Consider the following 15755-nt stretch of genomic DNA (forward strand, 5'->3'; position numbering starts at 1 on the left):
GTGTCTTACAGCTCGATGAAGAAGAAACACATGATATTACGGGAACAGAGGGCAAGAGCACTGGATTTCTTTAAAAATAGTAACATGAATCAAATAAGTTGATATTGACTATACACATTAAATCACATGCAATAAATTCACACGACTGCATTGTATTGATGTCAACCAACAGGTGTGGGGCCCTAGCTAGGATATACTGTATACATACGGGTACACGAGTGTTACTGCTTAATTAACGCCACCCCACCTTCCGCTATAAAGAAAAAAAAAAAGAGCAAAAGAATGAAACTATAAAGGGGCAGCGTGATCGTTGTCGTTTTTGTGGGAGGTGGTTATGGAGGGGGGTGACGTTGAGGTTAACGTAAGAATGAAAGAAATATTGGGAAAACCGTTATACTGAAAAAAACAAGTTAGTAGACTAAGTTTTCTTTGCGAAAGAGGACTATATGGTGTTTGTCTACCAAAAACAGTATCGACATTATTATTCGAGTATTTTTCCAATTGTCCACAGCTATTAACACCTCCTCCAACCCTGCACCTCACAACAAAACAGGTATTTTGATTTGAAGCACATAAATTAAGCAACATCTTTTTGTAACAAGTCAAGAGGCACAAGTCAAGATGTACATATTTAAAGACAATTTACAAGAAATTTAAAAGACAATTGCAAATTGTACGTATTTAAAGATGAATGTTAAACGAAAGGAAGTATTTTCGTGATTTACATTTCCTTTTTTATTGCACTTTGCATGCGCTATATAGTAAGTGCTGAACCTAAGTCTTTTTTTAATTATGAAAACATGACTGAAAAGGTATTTCGCCTGGCGCAACCACAAACCTCAAAAGGAAGAAGAATCTCTTCTCAAACAGAAACCGAGTGTATTGTATTTTGTTAATTACTGAGTAAAAGTAATTACACAAGGTGACATACAGCTGAAAAAATGAACGAATAAGATTTCACAAAACAAAAACAAGTAAATTAACTAAGACCTAAATTATCGAAATACACACTGTAACTTAATTGATTTTGACAAAAAACGTTATAAACTAAAAGTAATCAAGGCTAAAATAGTTAGTGATAACTGTCAGTTTTATCTACAAATCAAAACCAACCCATCTATGCATACGGTGCTTGGCAAATAAACCAGTATATATAAAAAAGACCCATTGCCAAGATTGACTGCGGGTGGTGGGGACGCAAGTTTTAAAAGTTGTAAATGAGTAAAAGTACAAGTAATATATAATTATGTTGCAGTTATTTCGTAGTGTGAAGGTCTCGTTGGTTGAACAATTAGTAATAATTAAGACTGGGTCGTAAATTAATTTTTAAATATAATTATATTCATCGTTGTATTAAGACATTTTGAAAAATTACGTCCCCTTGACATTGTGACTTCTAATTATGACTCTGTTTTATTAGTCTCAAAGTACTTCATTCGGAATACTCACTTTTACCACTCCGAAAAATACATGTAGACGAAAACTAAACTTGTCTCTATTTAAAAGTCTAAAAGGTATGGAAGACTTATAAAATGGCACTTTTACACTCAGTGCACAATACAGATGAAAACCAAAGGCCAAATCTCTTATAACTATTGAAATCTGCTAAATGTATAAAGGACTGTCTTTTCATATCTCGTTCACTACGATTTCACCCCTAGTAATATCCGCCTTTTTTTGCGAGAAACTGGTTTGAATTAATTATCACAAAGAAGCTGAAAGAACGCAATTGCACTGCCGTTGTCTAATAATTGCGGCCAGCGAGCAATGTGCCTGAAATGTACATTTCTTCTTATTTTGTTCTTCACTTGCACATTTTAGGCAACACCAGAACGCAAAACTTTGATCTTGCACACATCCTTGGAAGCCAGATGGCCAAAATAAGAAATGTACATCCACCCAGTTTGCGCCCAGGCGAAGTTCCAATCCTTAGGGGTCAAAACCAAGCAAAACCTATGCAAAACGCGAAACAGTTAGGTTAATACCGCAAATCCTCTATTAAGCCCCCCGGGAGCTCATTTCTTTCAAATTCATACGAGGAGAAAACAGGACATGGCTGGTCCCGTGATGAAGTTACAAGCAATTTCTAACTAAACATGAAATTGAAAACCTCTAGGTTATGATCGGCCTTGAAACTAACTTACATCACTGAAATATTTATAAATTCTGAGAAGTCTGTTTAGACCCAGGCCTCTACTCAGGGGCACCCAACGAGAATATAGTTCAAAACCACTTAAACACAGCATTGTTGAACGTATTTTAGTATTTGAATGGTACATATAGGCATATTTTCATCCCCTAAAAATTTTTCAGCTGTTCGGATTTCCTAGCTGAAAGTCTAGTGATCAAAACTTACCTTTTCGAAAATTTCAGCCAGAAAAAAGGCTCCCGAAAATTCTAGGTGACCTTTTTAGGGTAAAAATCCGTTTAAAATGGGCAATTATACCATTTTTTAGATGTTGGAAAATCCTAGGAGGGGAAAGCAAGCAAGAAATTTTACAACAAATGTTCCGAAAATTCTAGATCTCAAATCGTCTTCCGAACAGATATTCTCCAAAAATTGTCGTTGGGTGTCCCTGTCTACTTGAGAAGTTATGAATCTTTAGTACAGCTCGGCTCTAACAATTCCATATTGACCGTGATGGTTTTAGGCATACTGCCCGTCTTAGTTTGCTCGGTCATCTGCCCCTTCTTAAACTCCAAAACGGGTATGTTATATACTTCTTTACCCCCACTGCTGCTCTCGACGATGAAACTGCAAAGAGAGAAAAACGAGTTAGCTGAACAGGTCGCAACACAGACATCCCACTCCCATCCCTTATCCCCTTAGCCCCCACTGCGCCACTTAAGGTTTACAGAGTATAATATAAATTTCAGACAGGACGGTGTGTCCCTTTAAGAATTTGCTGCATGCAAACGTACCTCACTGACAAGTGGATAGGCCTGTCTCCCTCTTCATTTTCAAGGCCGTATTGGATGATGCCTCCTCGTCGTAGGCAGAACAGTCGCCACTTACGGCCCCACATCTCAAAGCTTGACGAGCATATGTCGCCGTAGCAGTTCGGGATGCTCCATCTGTATGCTCCCGCCTCACCTGTTCTTCGTGTCTTAACATGAAGCCACTTCTGTGAAAAAAAGGAACACAGGACGCGTTAACAACATTTTTCTTGGATGAAATCCCATATCAGCAGGACAATTGTTATGCTTGTTTTTATTTGAAAGCACGAAAAAACATAGGGGGAACTGGAGGAGTTTCCAAGGTGCATTACCTCTCTATGTACACTGTCGGCTAAAACAGCGAATCATTTTTTTCTTTTTGCAACTATCTGGCAACGAAGAACTTCATTGTGATTCATAGGCAAATGCGAAAAAAGAGCCATAATCGGTTTTCGTTTTAATCAAAGCTTCAGAAATGAGAATGACGCGAGTGTTCCTCGAAACAAAATTGTGGACGTAACGTTCCCCCAACGTTTTAAATTTTCGCAAAAAGCAAGTTTACGTTTGTTACAAACAAACTGCTTTCTTTTTCTCTGCGCGGGGAGTGAGGAACAGATAAATTTTTCCCAGCAATCACTCAAAATGCTTAAAATGGCTTCAGAAAGCTTTATTCAAGCTTTGTTGTAAGTTGTTTTTAGGTCTTTTTCTCAAAATTTCCCGTTGGGTGCCCCTGTAAAGTAAAGTCAACTGTCTTGTTAGCAGAGACTTTCAGTTGTTGTGTAAGGGCTATCTTTTTTCACGCTTAGTTTGGGTACTGAGCAATGTTTATTACGTATTTCGCGAAATTCAGGTTGCTTAACTTAATGACTACATCCGTCTGCCTGTCTGACAACTTATGCTATAATTTCTTTCTGAGCATTCAATACATGTTATAGTGCCGTTCGCAATGGTTCTATGACTATGTAATGACGTTATTTATTCAGCTTCTCGTTTTTAAGTTTGTAGTAATTGTAACAAAACATTTCGGGTTACAGATTCTATAATTTCACTCTAGAGACTCTGTTAAGAGGTTTCGTTGAAATGTCTCCTTTCAATAAAATTCTTGATAGGTGCATAGCATAGCATATAATTTTAGAAATGGACATTTCGGGCAAACTCACCATCTTGCTGGCACTCCAAAGAATGCGTTCGTTTTCCTCTTTAAGGAGGCTGTAGTGGCGGGACATATTTTCATCCTGGTGCTTTTTCCTGTCCTTTCTCCTGACCGTTTCTCCACATCCCTTGACGGTGCATTTCTGCACTTTGGCGGGGCATTATAGTGTATGAGATGGGAGAAGATACCTTGGGAGATCAATTAATAGTGAGGATTACTCCATTACTCACTAGTGCACAAGCATTCTCAAACTCTTCTTTTGTTATTAATTTTATATAGCCGCCCCAAGAAGCTGTGAACCTGTTTTCCTTTCTCTTCTTAAAAAAAGCATATGTTAATGATCAATCTCGGCTCTATGAGCTCTCTTAGGCTGGGACCAGGCTCCGCATTGGGGGAAGAATGGAAAATTAAATGTCCGCTTTGTTAACCAAGAAAAAAGAAAAAAATGGGAACGCAAAGGAAGCCGAGAGATGAGGGTCTCCAGCGGTCAGGCCTGGGAAAGGGTGGCAGAGGCTCCGCCGCCCTTCCCTCTTCACCAATTCACCGCTCAACTCGATTCGCTCGCCTAAATTCTTTTTCCTGTTTGACCCCTTTCTTGACTCACCCCTTCCCCCCCACCCCCCCACCTGCACACCTGCAGAGCCTAGTCCCAGGTTAGAGCCCTCCTCTGGTAATTCCAATGTCTTCTATCAATCGTCGACATTTTCAAAAGACCCTTTTTTTCCAGTTACATCAATTTTAAGTTGAAACGATCTTTTCTCGCCAAAACTCCAATGCCGACAAACTGACGGCATATATACTAGCCCAGAGGTGTATATATGACATAAACTATTTTATTTGCTTGATAGAATCTGTACAGAATGTCCTGAAATCACATAACAATCAATCTTAGTCTTCTATTTTTACCTGCGCGGTTTTGTAGCCCACCGGAATTGAAATTTCACTCTTTTGGTAGGTTAAAACACGATGAAGAAAAATCGCTATCGAAATATTATTTCTGCTTTCCTTATCAATACACTGTATAGATTCTATAGAGCAAACAAAAAAATTTCTGTCACATACACTTTTTAACGTACCTTTCTACCAATTCGCCGCAATCGAATGGGCATTGTGTCTGTTTAAAACTGCAAAGATGCTGGTGGTGTTCCTCATCTTTTTTGTTGAACTTTTCGCCACAGTTGCAGATTATTCCCCGCATGGGGCAATCGTGGCCATCTTGGTGTTTCCTCTGCAGTTTTTCACTGCAGAGAAGGCACACCACTTCAACTTCTGAACATCGCCCTAGATGGTCTTTGGCAGCGTCCAGTTTGATCCTTCCCTTGCAGGCTAGGCATTCACCATCAATTGCAGTGATTAGATTGCTTGCAAAAATATTTTTGCAAAAGGCGATCACCACTTGGCGGCACATTGCACACTGAATGGCACGGGATGTTTGCTGGAATCGGTAAACGCATTCGCCCCAAAACGTGTGACCACATGGCATGGCTATTTGTGCATCGAGTAGAGGCTTCTTGCTAACAAAGTAGAATTAAAATACACTTTAGAATGCTGCGATCATCTAATATCATTGCGAACGAAAAAAATTCTCTCGCATCACAAAAGTTAAATTCCAGATGGATACCAAGGACAGAGCTCTGCAATGGGGGGGAAATGATTACAATGTGGTTTCAAAAGTAACTAAATTGTCAATTACTTACCACACATTACAAAGATACTCTTGGGGAGGTTCCTCGCTATAACCGATAAGATCGAATAGGTCAGTTCCTGGTAGAGAGAAGCTCATCGTTCAGCGCAATCGTTTACTCTCGTAAAGTAGTAGGCTGATGAAGAAGCGTCTCAGATAATGTGCGATGATTCACTGAGTGACGCTAAAATCGGAAGCTGATCATATTTCTTAAAACAAAGGGCTTTTACTCTCAAGTGATCATTGGGAAATTTGCTACCCATTCTGTTATCATGTTATAGAATGGCCATGATTTTTTTTTTCTGCTTGCTGTCCGCCTCTGCTTTTCTCTTAAAATCGTCGCAGTTCCTATTCTAGCTAGTGCGATTGCAGTCAACAAGGTTACAATAAGACTAGGACTAGACGAGAAAAGTCGTATTTTTTTCTTTTCGGCCTTGCGCGCTCGATAAAGTAGCTCGCTTGCATGTGGGGAGGGGGGGGGGGTTGGGAGAAGGTTAATTATTTTAGTTATGGCAGGGGAGTGTAGATTTGTTCATTTGTTTTTAATACGTTTTATTTTTTAAGTTCTTCTAATTTAAAAATTCGAAGTGCAGTCAACCCCGTTGGTATGGGCACTGAAGGGTCCGTAGAACGTGTGCGGTGTATTCATGGTAGTTGATTGGAAAGTAACGATGCTTTGCTCAATTCCGGGCGAAAAAGAACTGAGTTGGCCGCTTAAAGAACATTACCTCGAAGAAACGCGTGTCTCCGAAGATTTTGACCCGATCTAAAACTCTCCAAAGCGTTTTTGATGTAGCCTGTTTCAGGCTCTCAGATCTGCTGGGCATGACGCAAAAGTGAAATGCACGCGAAATATCAGCGCCTGGTCCACGTAAAACGGGTGGATCATTTGTTATTGAGGCTCTTCCGCCCATTGTCACATCGGTTGTCAAACTGGAAAATGTTTAATTTGATCTAAAAATTTTCCTCGCGAGTATCTGGCGCTCTTAAAATCCCCAAAATGTTTGTAAGAAATTCCATGTGTTTCAGTTCCAGCCTATTTGAAATTCCAAGACAGCGTCCGTCAATCCGACCTAGTCTATTTTGATATTTGCCGTGTGGCTTGTGGTGGGAAGAATACGTTTTCTTTGAAAACTGAACTGAGAGCGGTTTCAGTTTTTCAGCGTTTTGAGGAACTTTCGGTTTCAATTTGTGCTGAAGCAACATCTAAATTTTTTGCCTTGAATGAAGCCGTATTTGGTCTCGAGGGTCGGTTCTAGCAATTGACGCTGTTGAGTTACAAGAAAATAGCGGTTTCGTGAAGCCATTGGTCTAGTTTTTTTCTGAAATGAGTGCATCCGAATTACTTTGTGTCTCATATTTGTTTTGTTATGCTCTGCTCATTTCCTTAGAGTCGATTGCAGTTAGAATGGCCCCTCGAAAAAAACGTGGGTCTTGAAATCTGAAACCGGGGTCTCGCCAGGTCTCCAATCTACTATTCTGTACCCCTCGTATTGAGTGGGTCATGTTATTAAAGGCAAAAAACACCTTCCGGTAGAACAAAAAAGGGGGGCATAAGCTTCAACAAATTAAGTGTGCCGTATAACTTTAACGTTGTTTATTCCGCTTATTAAATACACGGAAGTTACATTTTAAAAGTCGCTCATCAAAATTACTCCCCAACCCTTTCTCGCGTCAAAACTGGCGTTCTCTCCCGATCAAAGCACTTTATGTTTTATCCACAACTCGTACAATATAAATTGTCGGATATGATGAATACCTTCAACAAGCTAATGGGAGTATCGACTCTATGATAGTGAAGAAAGCGACCTGAGAAAGTAAAGTCGCTATCAAAACGGATTATTCTAAACAAGAGAAAGAAGAGATTGAACAAAAAGAAAATTGCGCACGGCTGATATATATAGATAAAAAATATATACAGTTAAAACAGATTCAAAAAGTCATTAACTAATTAAGAAAAAGATCTTTAGTTTCCCTTGCAGGAGTGAGAAGTCAAGGAAGGATTTCTTTGGTTTGATAAAAGTAGTTGGGCTGTAAATTTCCGTCGCACCTGTAAAATAAAACGATCTTTTTGCGACCGCTTGCTTCACTTTCGGGATATGAATATCATTGCAGCGTCTAGTTGTTACGGAGTGTACAGACGCATTTAACTTAAAATAATTATTCAAATAGGGTGGAACTGAACCGTGAAGGCATTTTCTTGTTAACAAAACAATGTGAAAAGGTTGAGTTTGATCGTCCGGGTGAACGTAGTCCTGAATAGTACTGTTGTTGTTGACAGTGACTGACGTTTCGACAACCTGTGCGGTAGTCATCTTCAGAGTCAAAGTGAATTGTATCACGTCAGTTGATGGTATTATACTCAAGGACAAAGACAAACCGGAGGACAGACAGGGAGCAGTATACAAGATCAAATGCTGCGACTGCCAGGCTTCTTACATTGGTGAAACCGGCAGAAACCTAAGCACGTGACTGACCGAACACAAACGTGCGACGAGTAATGGTGACGTCAACAATCACATTGCTGAGCACCATTTAAAGACGAAACATCAAATTGACTGGGACTCTGCGACATGTATAACGTATTCTACAGACTACTATCAACGTCTTACTTTAGAAAGCTGGTTTACTAACTTAGAACAAACGCCACTGAATCGTAGCCAACAGTTACCAGCGCCGTACAAACGACTTATTGACGAGATCAAGCAAAACTAACTACGAGAGAACAACTGGAGAACTGACAATTTGACTAATAATAGACGACTGTTTAACTGTGACAATAGACGGATCGAAACGCACCAATCACTGATTACGAGTCTTCGTAGCCAATATCATCACGGCTTATTTGACAGACGACCAATAACATCGCGACATAATTGACCAATCAGATCAATAACCAGAGTATGATACCATCAACTGACGTGATACAACTCACTTTGACTCTGAAGATGACTACCGCACAGGTTGTCGAAACGTCAGTCACTGTCAACAACAACAGTCCTATTCAGGACTACGTTCACCCGGACGATCAAACTCAACCTTTTGAAATGACTCCTGGGTTCAAACCTTTCACAAAACAATGTGAGTTACGCCTATAGGTGGTTTTCATGCAATCTCGGGAGACTCAAATGACAATGGTGAAATGAACAAATGCTGGTGGACAAACAAAGCGAGCTAATGAGCGATCTTTTGTTTACCGTCCACCAGCATGGCGGCGATGAGGTAACGTGAAAACCACCTATTAACCAAGGCACTAAACCGAAGGTATCATTCAGTTCCAGTTTAGTATCGAGACGAGAATTTCCAAAAATTAACTTCGCGGCTCCATGCTGTAAACTCTCGAGAGCATCAGGGTTAACTTTTCCACACCCGTGCCAGGCCACCTTACAGTAATCAAAAATGGGTAAAATCATCTTCTTGTCGAGGCGTTCAGCTGCAACCATGGGAATAGAGATTCTCAAAGGCCTAAGAACACCCAATTTTCTTGAATAAAACTTTGTTGACTACGTGCTCAATATTGTTGGTAAAGTTCAAGTGCTGATCAATCACGACGCCAACATATTTGAAAGAGTCGGATGCAGTCACAGAAGATCCGTTGTAGGATAAGCTTATATTATCTTCCCTCTTGAGCCGTTGGTATGCGCTATAAATAACATATTCCGTCTTGCTCATTTTCAAAAATAGCTTGTTTTCTTAAAGGATGAAATTAACTGCAAAAACTGTGGAACTGTTATAAAAACAATACACTTTGTTTTAAATCCGGCTTTGCAGTCGTCTTTGGACTTCTAGTTATTGTTTTCTTCCATCCACGAAGAAGTATGGTTGATATCAGGGTTAAGGCTTGCTTCTAACTCAATAGCAGTTTTAGCGGCAAACTCAACACTACATCGTCAGCATCCAGCAAAACTTGTGAGAAACAAATACAAGAGGATCCTTGGTACCGCCATCTTAAAAATAAAGTTCAGAAACTCCTCCAGGTGCAGCTCAACGTTTTGATTAATAAATACAAAGAGAACGGAGATTCGCGAGGTTCGGGTGAGCTCCGGAGTGGTGCTCTTTTATGTAGTATATGCAATAGATGTGAGATATGAAGAAAGACTATTTTCCGAAAGGTAATGGGACTCCCAAAAAGTTCTTAAAGATACAGCAGGATTTGAATCAACCGAACTAGCTATCGACAAGTGAAAACTATAGCTTATCGAATGTTTGTCAACCAAGCAATTCCCGAACACAAAGACTAATACTTTCACTTTAACATCTCTGATTGTAGCATTTCAGTCTTGTGAAACTTTGTCGTGATTCCTCTCATTAAACTTATATGAAATTATGCTTAGTTTTCTCTTTTTACGGCCCACTTGCCGCACGAGCTATATAGATACTTTTTATTTTCCTGAGAATTCTACAAGAATAATACAGAATTCAAAGAGAAAGGGGTTATTGCCGCGCCCCCTTCTGCCTACCCACTTCATTCAGAATTTCAATCCATAGCCAATTACTGGTGTAAATTTTATAGCGATCGGACAAGGAAAAAAACACTTTTAAGGCGATTGAAAAATATCGGTATGGCCTCTGAAAACTCTACCGAAACAAACTAACATTGCAAAATTCATGCAAAACAAGGCGGAGTCAAGGGGTGGGCAGAAGGGGTGCTTAGAGCTTTAAGCTTAGAATAATTGTCATGTCCACAAATTTGGAATATAGGACAAGAGAAAGACAGAGAAAAAGAGAAAGTGGGCTGCAGGTCAGCGAAACTCAACGAGAAAAAGGGGGTCAGAGCTGTAGAGTGAGAGATAAAAAAGACATTTTTTCCCTAGAATTTTGTAGCGGAGGTGACAAAATGAGAAATTTCAATCGATCTGTTTGACGAGATCGTCTGTAACCCCACCCACAGTCTCCATAGCCTCCTCCCCCAAAGGAAGAGTTGTAAATATGCACTGAGACGCAAAAGTGACATCACTCTCCCCCTATGTAAAACCGAGCGTTTGAAGAAAAGTTTTATTTTTAGCCATGTCTATAAGATGTAGATAATTTTCTTATTTTCTCCTTGTTATCATCAGTATTTTTAAATATCCCGTAATTCAGCCTATGGCTGCAATGGTGTTTATAATAAAGTATCTATCTATCTATCTATCTATCTATCTATCTATCTATCTATCTATCTATCTATCTATCTATCTATCTATCTATCTATCTATCTATCTATCTATCTACCTATCTATCTATCTATCTATCTATCTAAATGCTAGCGGCCACCAATGCAAGGTGAAAAAGAACGGTAATGAAAAATAGTGAACGAGAACAAGTACGACATTTCCTCGATAAAACGTGTAACTTAGGAGTTTCACGTTGCAGTCCTGCAAGACAACGGCAAAGAAATGTACCAAAAAGTGTGCTGCACGTGCAAGGTTACTTTTTTTGCTAATTAGACCTATCGTTGTTTTTTCGCCGTTCTCGTTGCCTTAGCATTACACGATTTTATATTTTGTTTGAACGAATTATAAATATTATCGAGAGCTTCGCTTTTAGCCCCGGCTGGTTAAACACTTTGTGACCTCATACGCATGATTCTCAATATGAACAACTTCTATTGCAATGACAAACATTACTTATAGACACATGGTACCGCTATGGGGACAGTGATAGCTCTGTCATACGCCAACCTTTTTCTCGCCAAATTCGACACGGATGCCTTATCACGTGCCCCTTTTCAGCCCTTCATATGGTGGCGTTATATAGACGACATCTTCATGATATGGACATGATACTTCCCTTCTCAATTACATTCACCCCACCATAAAATTCACATACGACTATTCCTTCACATCCATACCCTTTCTCGATGTCAACGTTTCACTTGACAATGGCACAATCGTCACTAACCTTTACACCAAACCTACAGACAAAAACGAATACTTACTACATTCGTCATGTCATCCCATACGCACCTGAACGTGCTATTTCTTTCAGTCTAGCTCTTAGACTCCGCCGCATTTGTTCAACCAACGAGACCTTCACACTACGTACCAATGAAATTATTTACTATCTTTACAAATGTGTTTATAACCTCTATTTCCTTCAACGGGAAATACAGCAAGTTAATAATATCACACGGACAGAAGCACTTACGCCCCATGACACTTGTACACTGGACAAACAAGAAAGTGTTCCCTTTGTTATCACCTACAACCCAACCCTTCGTTTCATCTCTTCCATTATTCGCAAACACTTTCAAATCCTTATTTCATCCCCCCGTTGCTATAACATCTTTAAAGCTGCACCCATTGTAGCTCACAGACGTGGTAGTAACCTCAGTGATTTTCTAGTTAGGGCCAAACTTCGCAATTTCACACAACACAACCATCCCCGGGGCTCATACCCATGCGGAAAAAACCGTAGCACTTGTAAAAACATATCTGACAGACAAACTTCATACACATTCCACGCTACAGGCGAAACCAGACCTATCACTAATCACATTGACTGTAACTCCAAAAACGTCATTTACGTGATACACGGCAACCACTGCTCCAAACAATACACGACGACTCAAACAGCGCTTCAACGATGAACACCGCAGACCAGCTGAAAACCCATCTATTATCTCTAAACCCACCACGGTCTCAGAACAATTTCTTACTAATGATCTTTCTGCTAACGACGTCACACTTATCCCACTAGAGCTCATTAAATCTAATAGAGACAGTGTACAAAAAGGTAGAGAAGCGTACCTCTTCGAGAGAGGCAAAACTCTTGAACCTTCAGGTATGAATGAGAAAGATAAAATGTAATACAGTCTTTATTTCTTCTACTTGTTATCATTTACTTATACTATTTTTACATTTCAAATTTCTTTCCAATCACTACTTCAACGGTTTTGGTTTTGAACGTTCACTTTTTTCTCATTTCATATTTCACGTGTTATCAAATTGCACGCTATTCTTCATTTCAAATTGTAACGTCTTAGCTTAACTTAACGAAATATTGGCAAAAATATATATATATATATATATATATATATATTCCCGACGGTAAAATCATTGAATTAAAATATGAAAGAAATAACGAAGAGGATTCTGGTCTAAAGCATTAGATCCTATCGGCCAAAACCGCCTGGACACCTTATCACTAGTAAAGTTTACACAACGTAGTATTCTTTATTGCTTCTACACTACACTGATTTCATAGATTTCTGTTTTCAGTCGTAACATTTTTAAAACGCACTTAGATTGAGCGCGAGGCACGAAAACTAAGATATCAAGCTATTATCATTGAAAGGACGTGCTTGCTACATTTATTAACTATTTGCCTTCTGTTTGGCACAGGTAGTTTTGAAGACAATTCTAGGCAATTTTGACTCCTTTGAACATATATTTTACAGTCGTTGAATGTCCCAGTATTATTTTCAAACCGTATTGTTCTTCACGACTTGGTTGAAACATTAAGGCCCGGGGAGGAGACATGACCCATTTTTTTGATTGAATGAAGAACACTTTACTTTTCACCTACAGTACAAACATGCTGGTACGTTTGCTAACTCTCTTACCCCAAAAAACTCTGTTGAAAATGTAACCCCCATTATAGTCAATCCAGTCGTGAAAATGTGATCCCATCCAGCGGAACGTTCCCACTAACCTCTTATAAGGAGGTACCCCCCGCCCCCACTCCCCCGGGCATTAGGGTTTGGATTTCACAAGAGGGTGTGAATGGGGTTAACCGACTGGCGACAAAGGGCGAAAAATATTACTGACTACCGACAAAACGAGTAAAAAATTATCGACTACCGACGGGAAAAATATTAACCGACCACCGACATGGGCTGACATTATCAATATCTGTTTCAAAAAAAAAGAGCATTTTGCATTTTTTTCTAGCCGTTAGAAAGTAACCTCTTTAAATTTTTGACTCATCAGATGGTCTAACAGAAAGCACTTCCTCTTTTGTTGATACGAGTACATTACTACAACTAATATCATAATCACAGAAGCTACACCTTAAAGATGCTACCGATTAATAAATTTTATTGAAAAGACAAAGGTGAAAAAACTGAACGTTTCTTGTTTTGGTCCGAGAAATGCTTATCTTAATCCTTAAAGAAAATTCTTTACAGTTTAATGGAAAGCACTATCAGTGAAAAACCACGGTACGCGATGAGCACATACAGCAGTTTCCTTTCCAACATTTTCATGGCCGCATATATTAAAACAAACAAACAAAGTCGGGCAACATGCCTAAAAACATAACAGTCAATGTGGAATTGTTAGAGATTCCTAACTTCTCAAGTAGATTAAGGCTTGGGTCTGTACAGACTTCTCCGAATTTTTAATTATTATAGAGATGTAAGGTAGTTTCAAGGCCAATCATAACCCAAAAATCTTTCAATTTCATGTAAAAAGTTGTTTGTAACTGCATCACGTGACCAGCCACGTCCTGTTTTCTCAAAAAATCCTTTGAGTCGGTATTCCCAACGGAGCAACCGGTTTTCTTTTGTAGGTCCATCCGAAAAGTGGAAATAAACGGAACGGAAATTAACGGAAATTTTATGTAAAGGGGGAGACCAACACTAGTAAACGAAAAGCAATTTCACCAATTATTGCTCTTGTGGCAAGTGGTGGGAATAGTTGGTCGCAATTTTCGAACAGGCGCGTGGTCCTTCACGTGATATTTGGATATCTCTTTCTTTAAGTCTAGTTTACTTAACCATCTCTCACTCCTGGTAGATGACTTCAATAATTGCTTTTGGGAAATGTACATAATAGCCTAATTATAATTGAGTACATCGGTCCTCTTTCTGTATTCTATAGAAATGAAATACCGTAAATCCTCTTCTAAGCACCCCCTCTTTAAGAAGATCCCCTTTTCCCCCAATTATTTTTCACTAATAAATGTTAATTTATTGTATTAATCAACCACAAATATAAAACTTGGAAGTTCGATTTGATTCGGATTGTCGGCTGCATGCTGACCTCCAACTTTCTTTTACTTGAGTTGTTCTACTTTGTGGTCTAGCCCCTTGGAAGAATAGATACCATCTTCTTATCTAAATTAAATAATCCCCCCCCCTCCTGTCTCTATTAAGCCCCTCCCCAAGTGAGCTTGAAAGAAATAAGCTCCTGGGGGGGGGCTTAATAGAGGATCTACGGTATTAACCTAACTGTTTCGCGTTTTGCAAAGGTTTTGCTTAGTTTTGACCCCTAAGGATTGGAACTTCGCCTGGGCGCAAACTTGGTGGATATACTTTTCTTACTTTGGCCATCTGGCTTCCAAGAATGTGTGCAAGATCAAAGTTTTGCGTTCTGGTGTTGCCTAAAATGTGCAAGTGAAGAAAACGATACGAATAAATGTACATTTCAGGCATATTGCTCGTTGGGCGTAATTATTAGACAACGGCAGTGCAATTGCGTTCTTTGAACTTCTTTGTGATAATTAATTCAGACCAGTTTCTCGCAAAAAAGGCGGATATTACCAGGGGTGCAATCAAAGTGAACGAGATATGAAAAGACAGTCCTTTATACATTTAGCAGATTTCAATAGTTATAAGAGAATAATAGTTATAAGTGCCATTTTATAAGTCTTCTATAACTTTTAGACTTTTAAATAGAGATAAGTTTAGTTTTCGTCCACATGTATTTTTCGGAGTGGTAAAAGTAGTATTCCGAAAGAAGTACTTTGAGACTAATAAAACAGAGTCATAATTAGAAGTCACAATGTCAAGGGGACGTAATTATTCAAAATGTCTTAATACAGTGATAAATATAATTCTATTTAAAAATTTATTTACGACCCAGTCTTATTGATCATAGACCCAATGCAAAAATGGCTGCTTGATTAACATTCTTTTGTTTGAATTTAAATTAGCCTAACTAGCCTCGTTCTCCAGTACAAAATTCAAAAGAATACATTATCGCAAGCGAGGCTAGTTAGGCTGATTTTAATTTAAACAAAAGAATATTAATCCGGCAGCCATTTGTGCATTGGGTGTAT

General features: G+C 39.0%; 1 protein-coding gene across 1 annotated transcript; it reads right to left on the reverse strand.

Moving 5' to 3' along the window:
* Positions 1–5144: 5144 nt before the first annotated feature.
* Positions 5145–5873, reverse strand: LOC140932072 (TNF receptor-associated factor 4-like). The gene is made up of 2 exons (XM_073381730.1): positions 5788–5873; positions 5145–5604 (listed from the first exon to the last, which is right to left on the reverse strand). The coding sequence occupies exons 1-2, from the start codon at positions 5871–5873 to the stop codon at positions 5145–5147; spliced, it is 546 nt and encodes a 181-aa protein (XP_073237831.1).
* Positions 5874–15755: the final 9882 nt, after the last annotated feature.

The sequence above is a fragment of the Porites lutea genome, chromosome 3, assembly GCF_958299795.1.
Source record: "Porites lutea chromosome 3, jaPorLute2.1, whole genome shotgun sequence".
NCBI classification, from domain to species: domain Eukaryota; kingdom Metazoa; phylum Cnidaria; class Anthozoa; order Scleractinia; family Poritidae; genus Porites; species Porites lutea.

What these genes read in the sequence shown, in the direction of transcription:
- LOC140932072 (XM_073381730.1), bottom strand. Translation starts at nt 5,873, where the DNA reads ATGAGCTTCTCTCTACCAGGAACTGACCTATTCGATCTTATCGGTTAT. An exon ending in GAGTATCTTTGTAATGTGTG is followed by an intron (nt 5,605 to 5,787) that starts GTAAGTAATTGA and finishes CTACTTTGTTAG; the next exon opens with CAAGAAGCCTCTACTCGATG.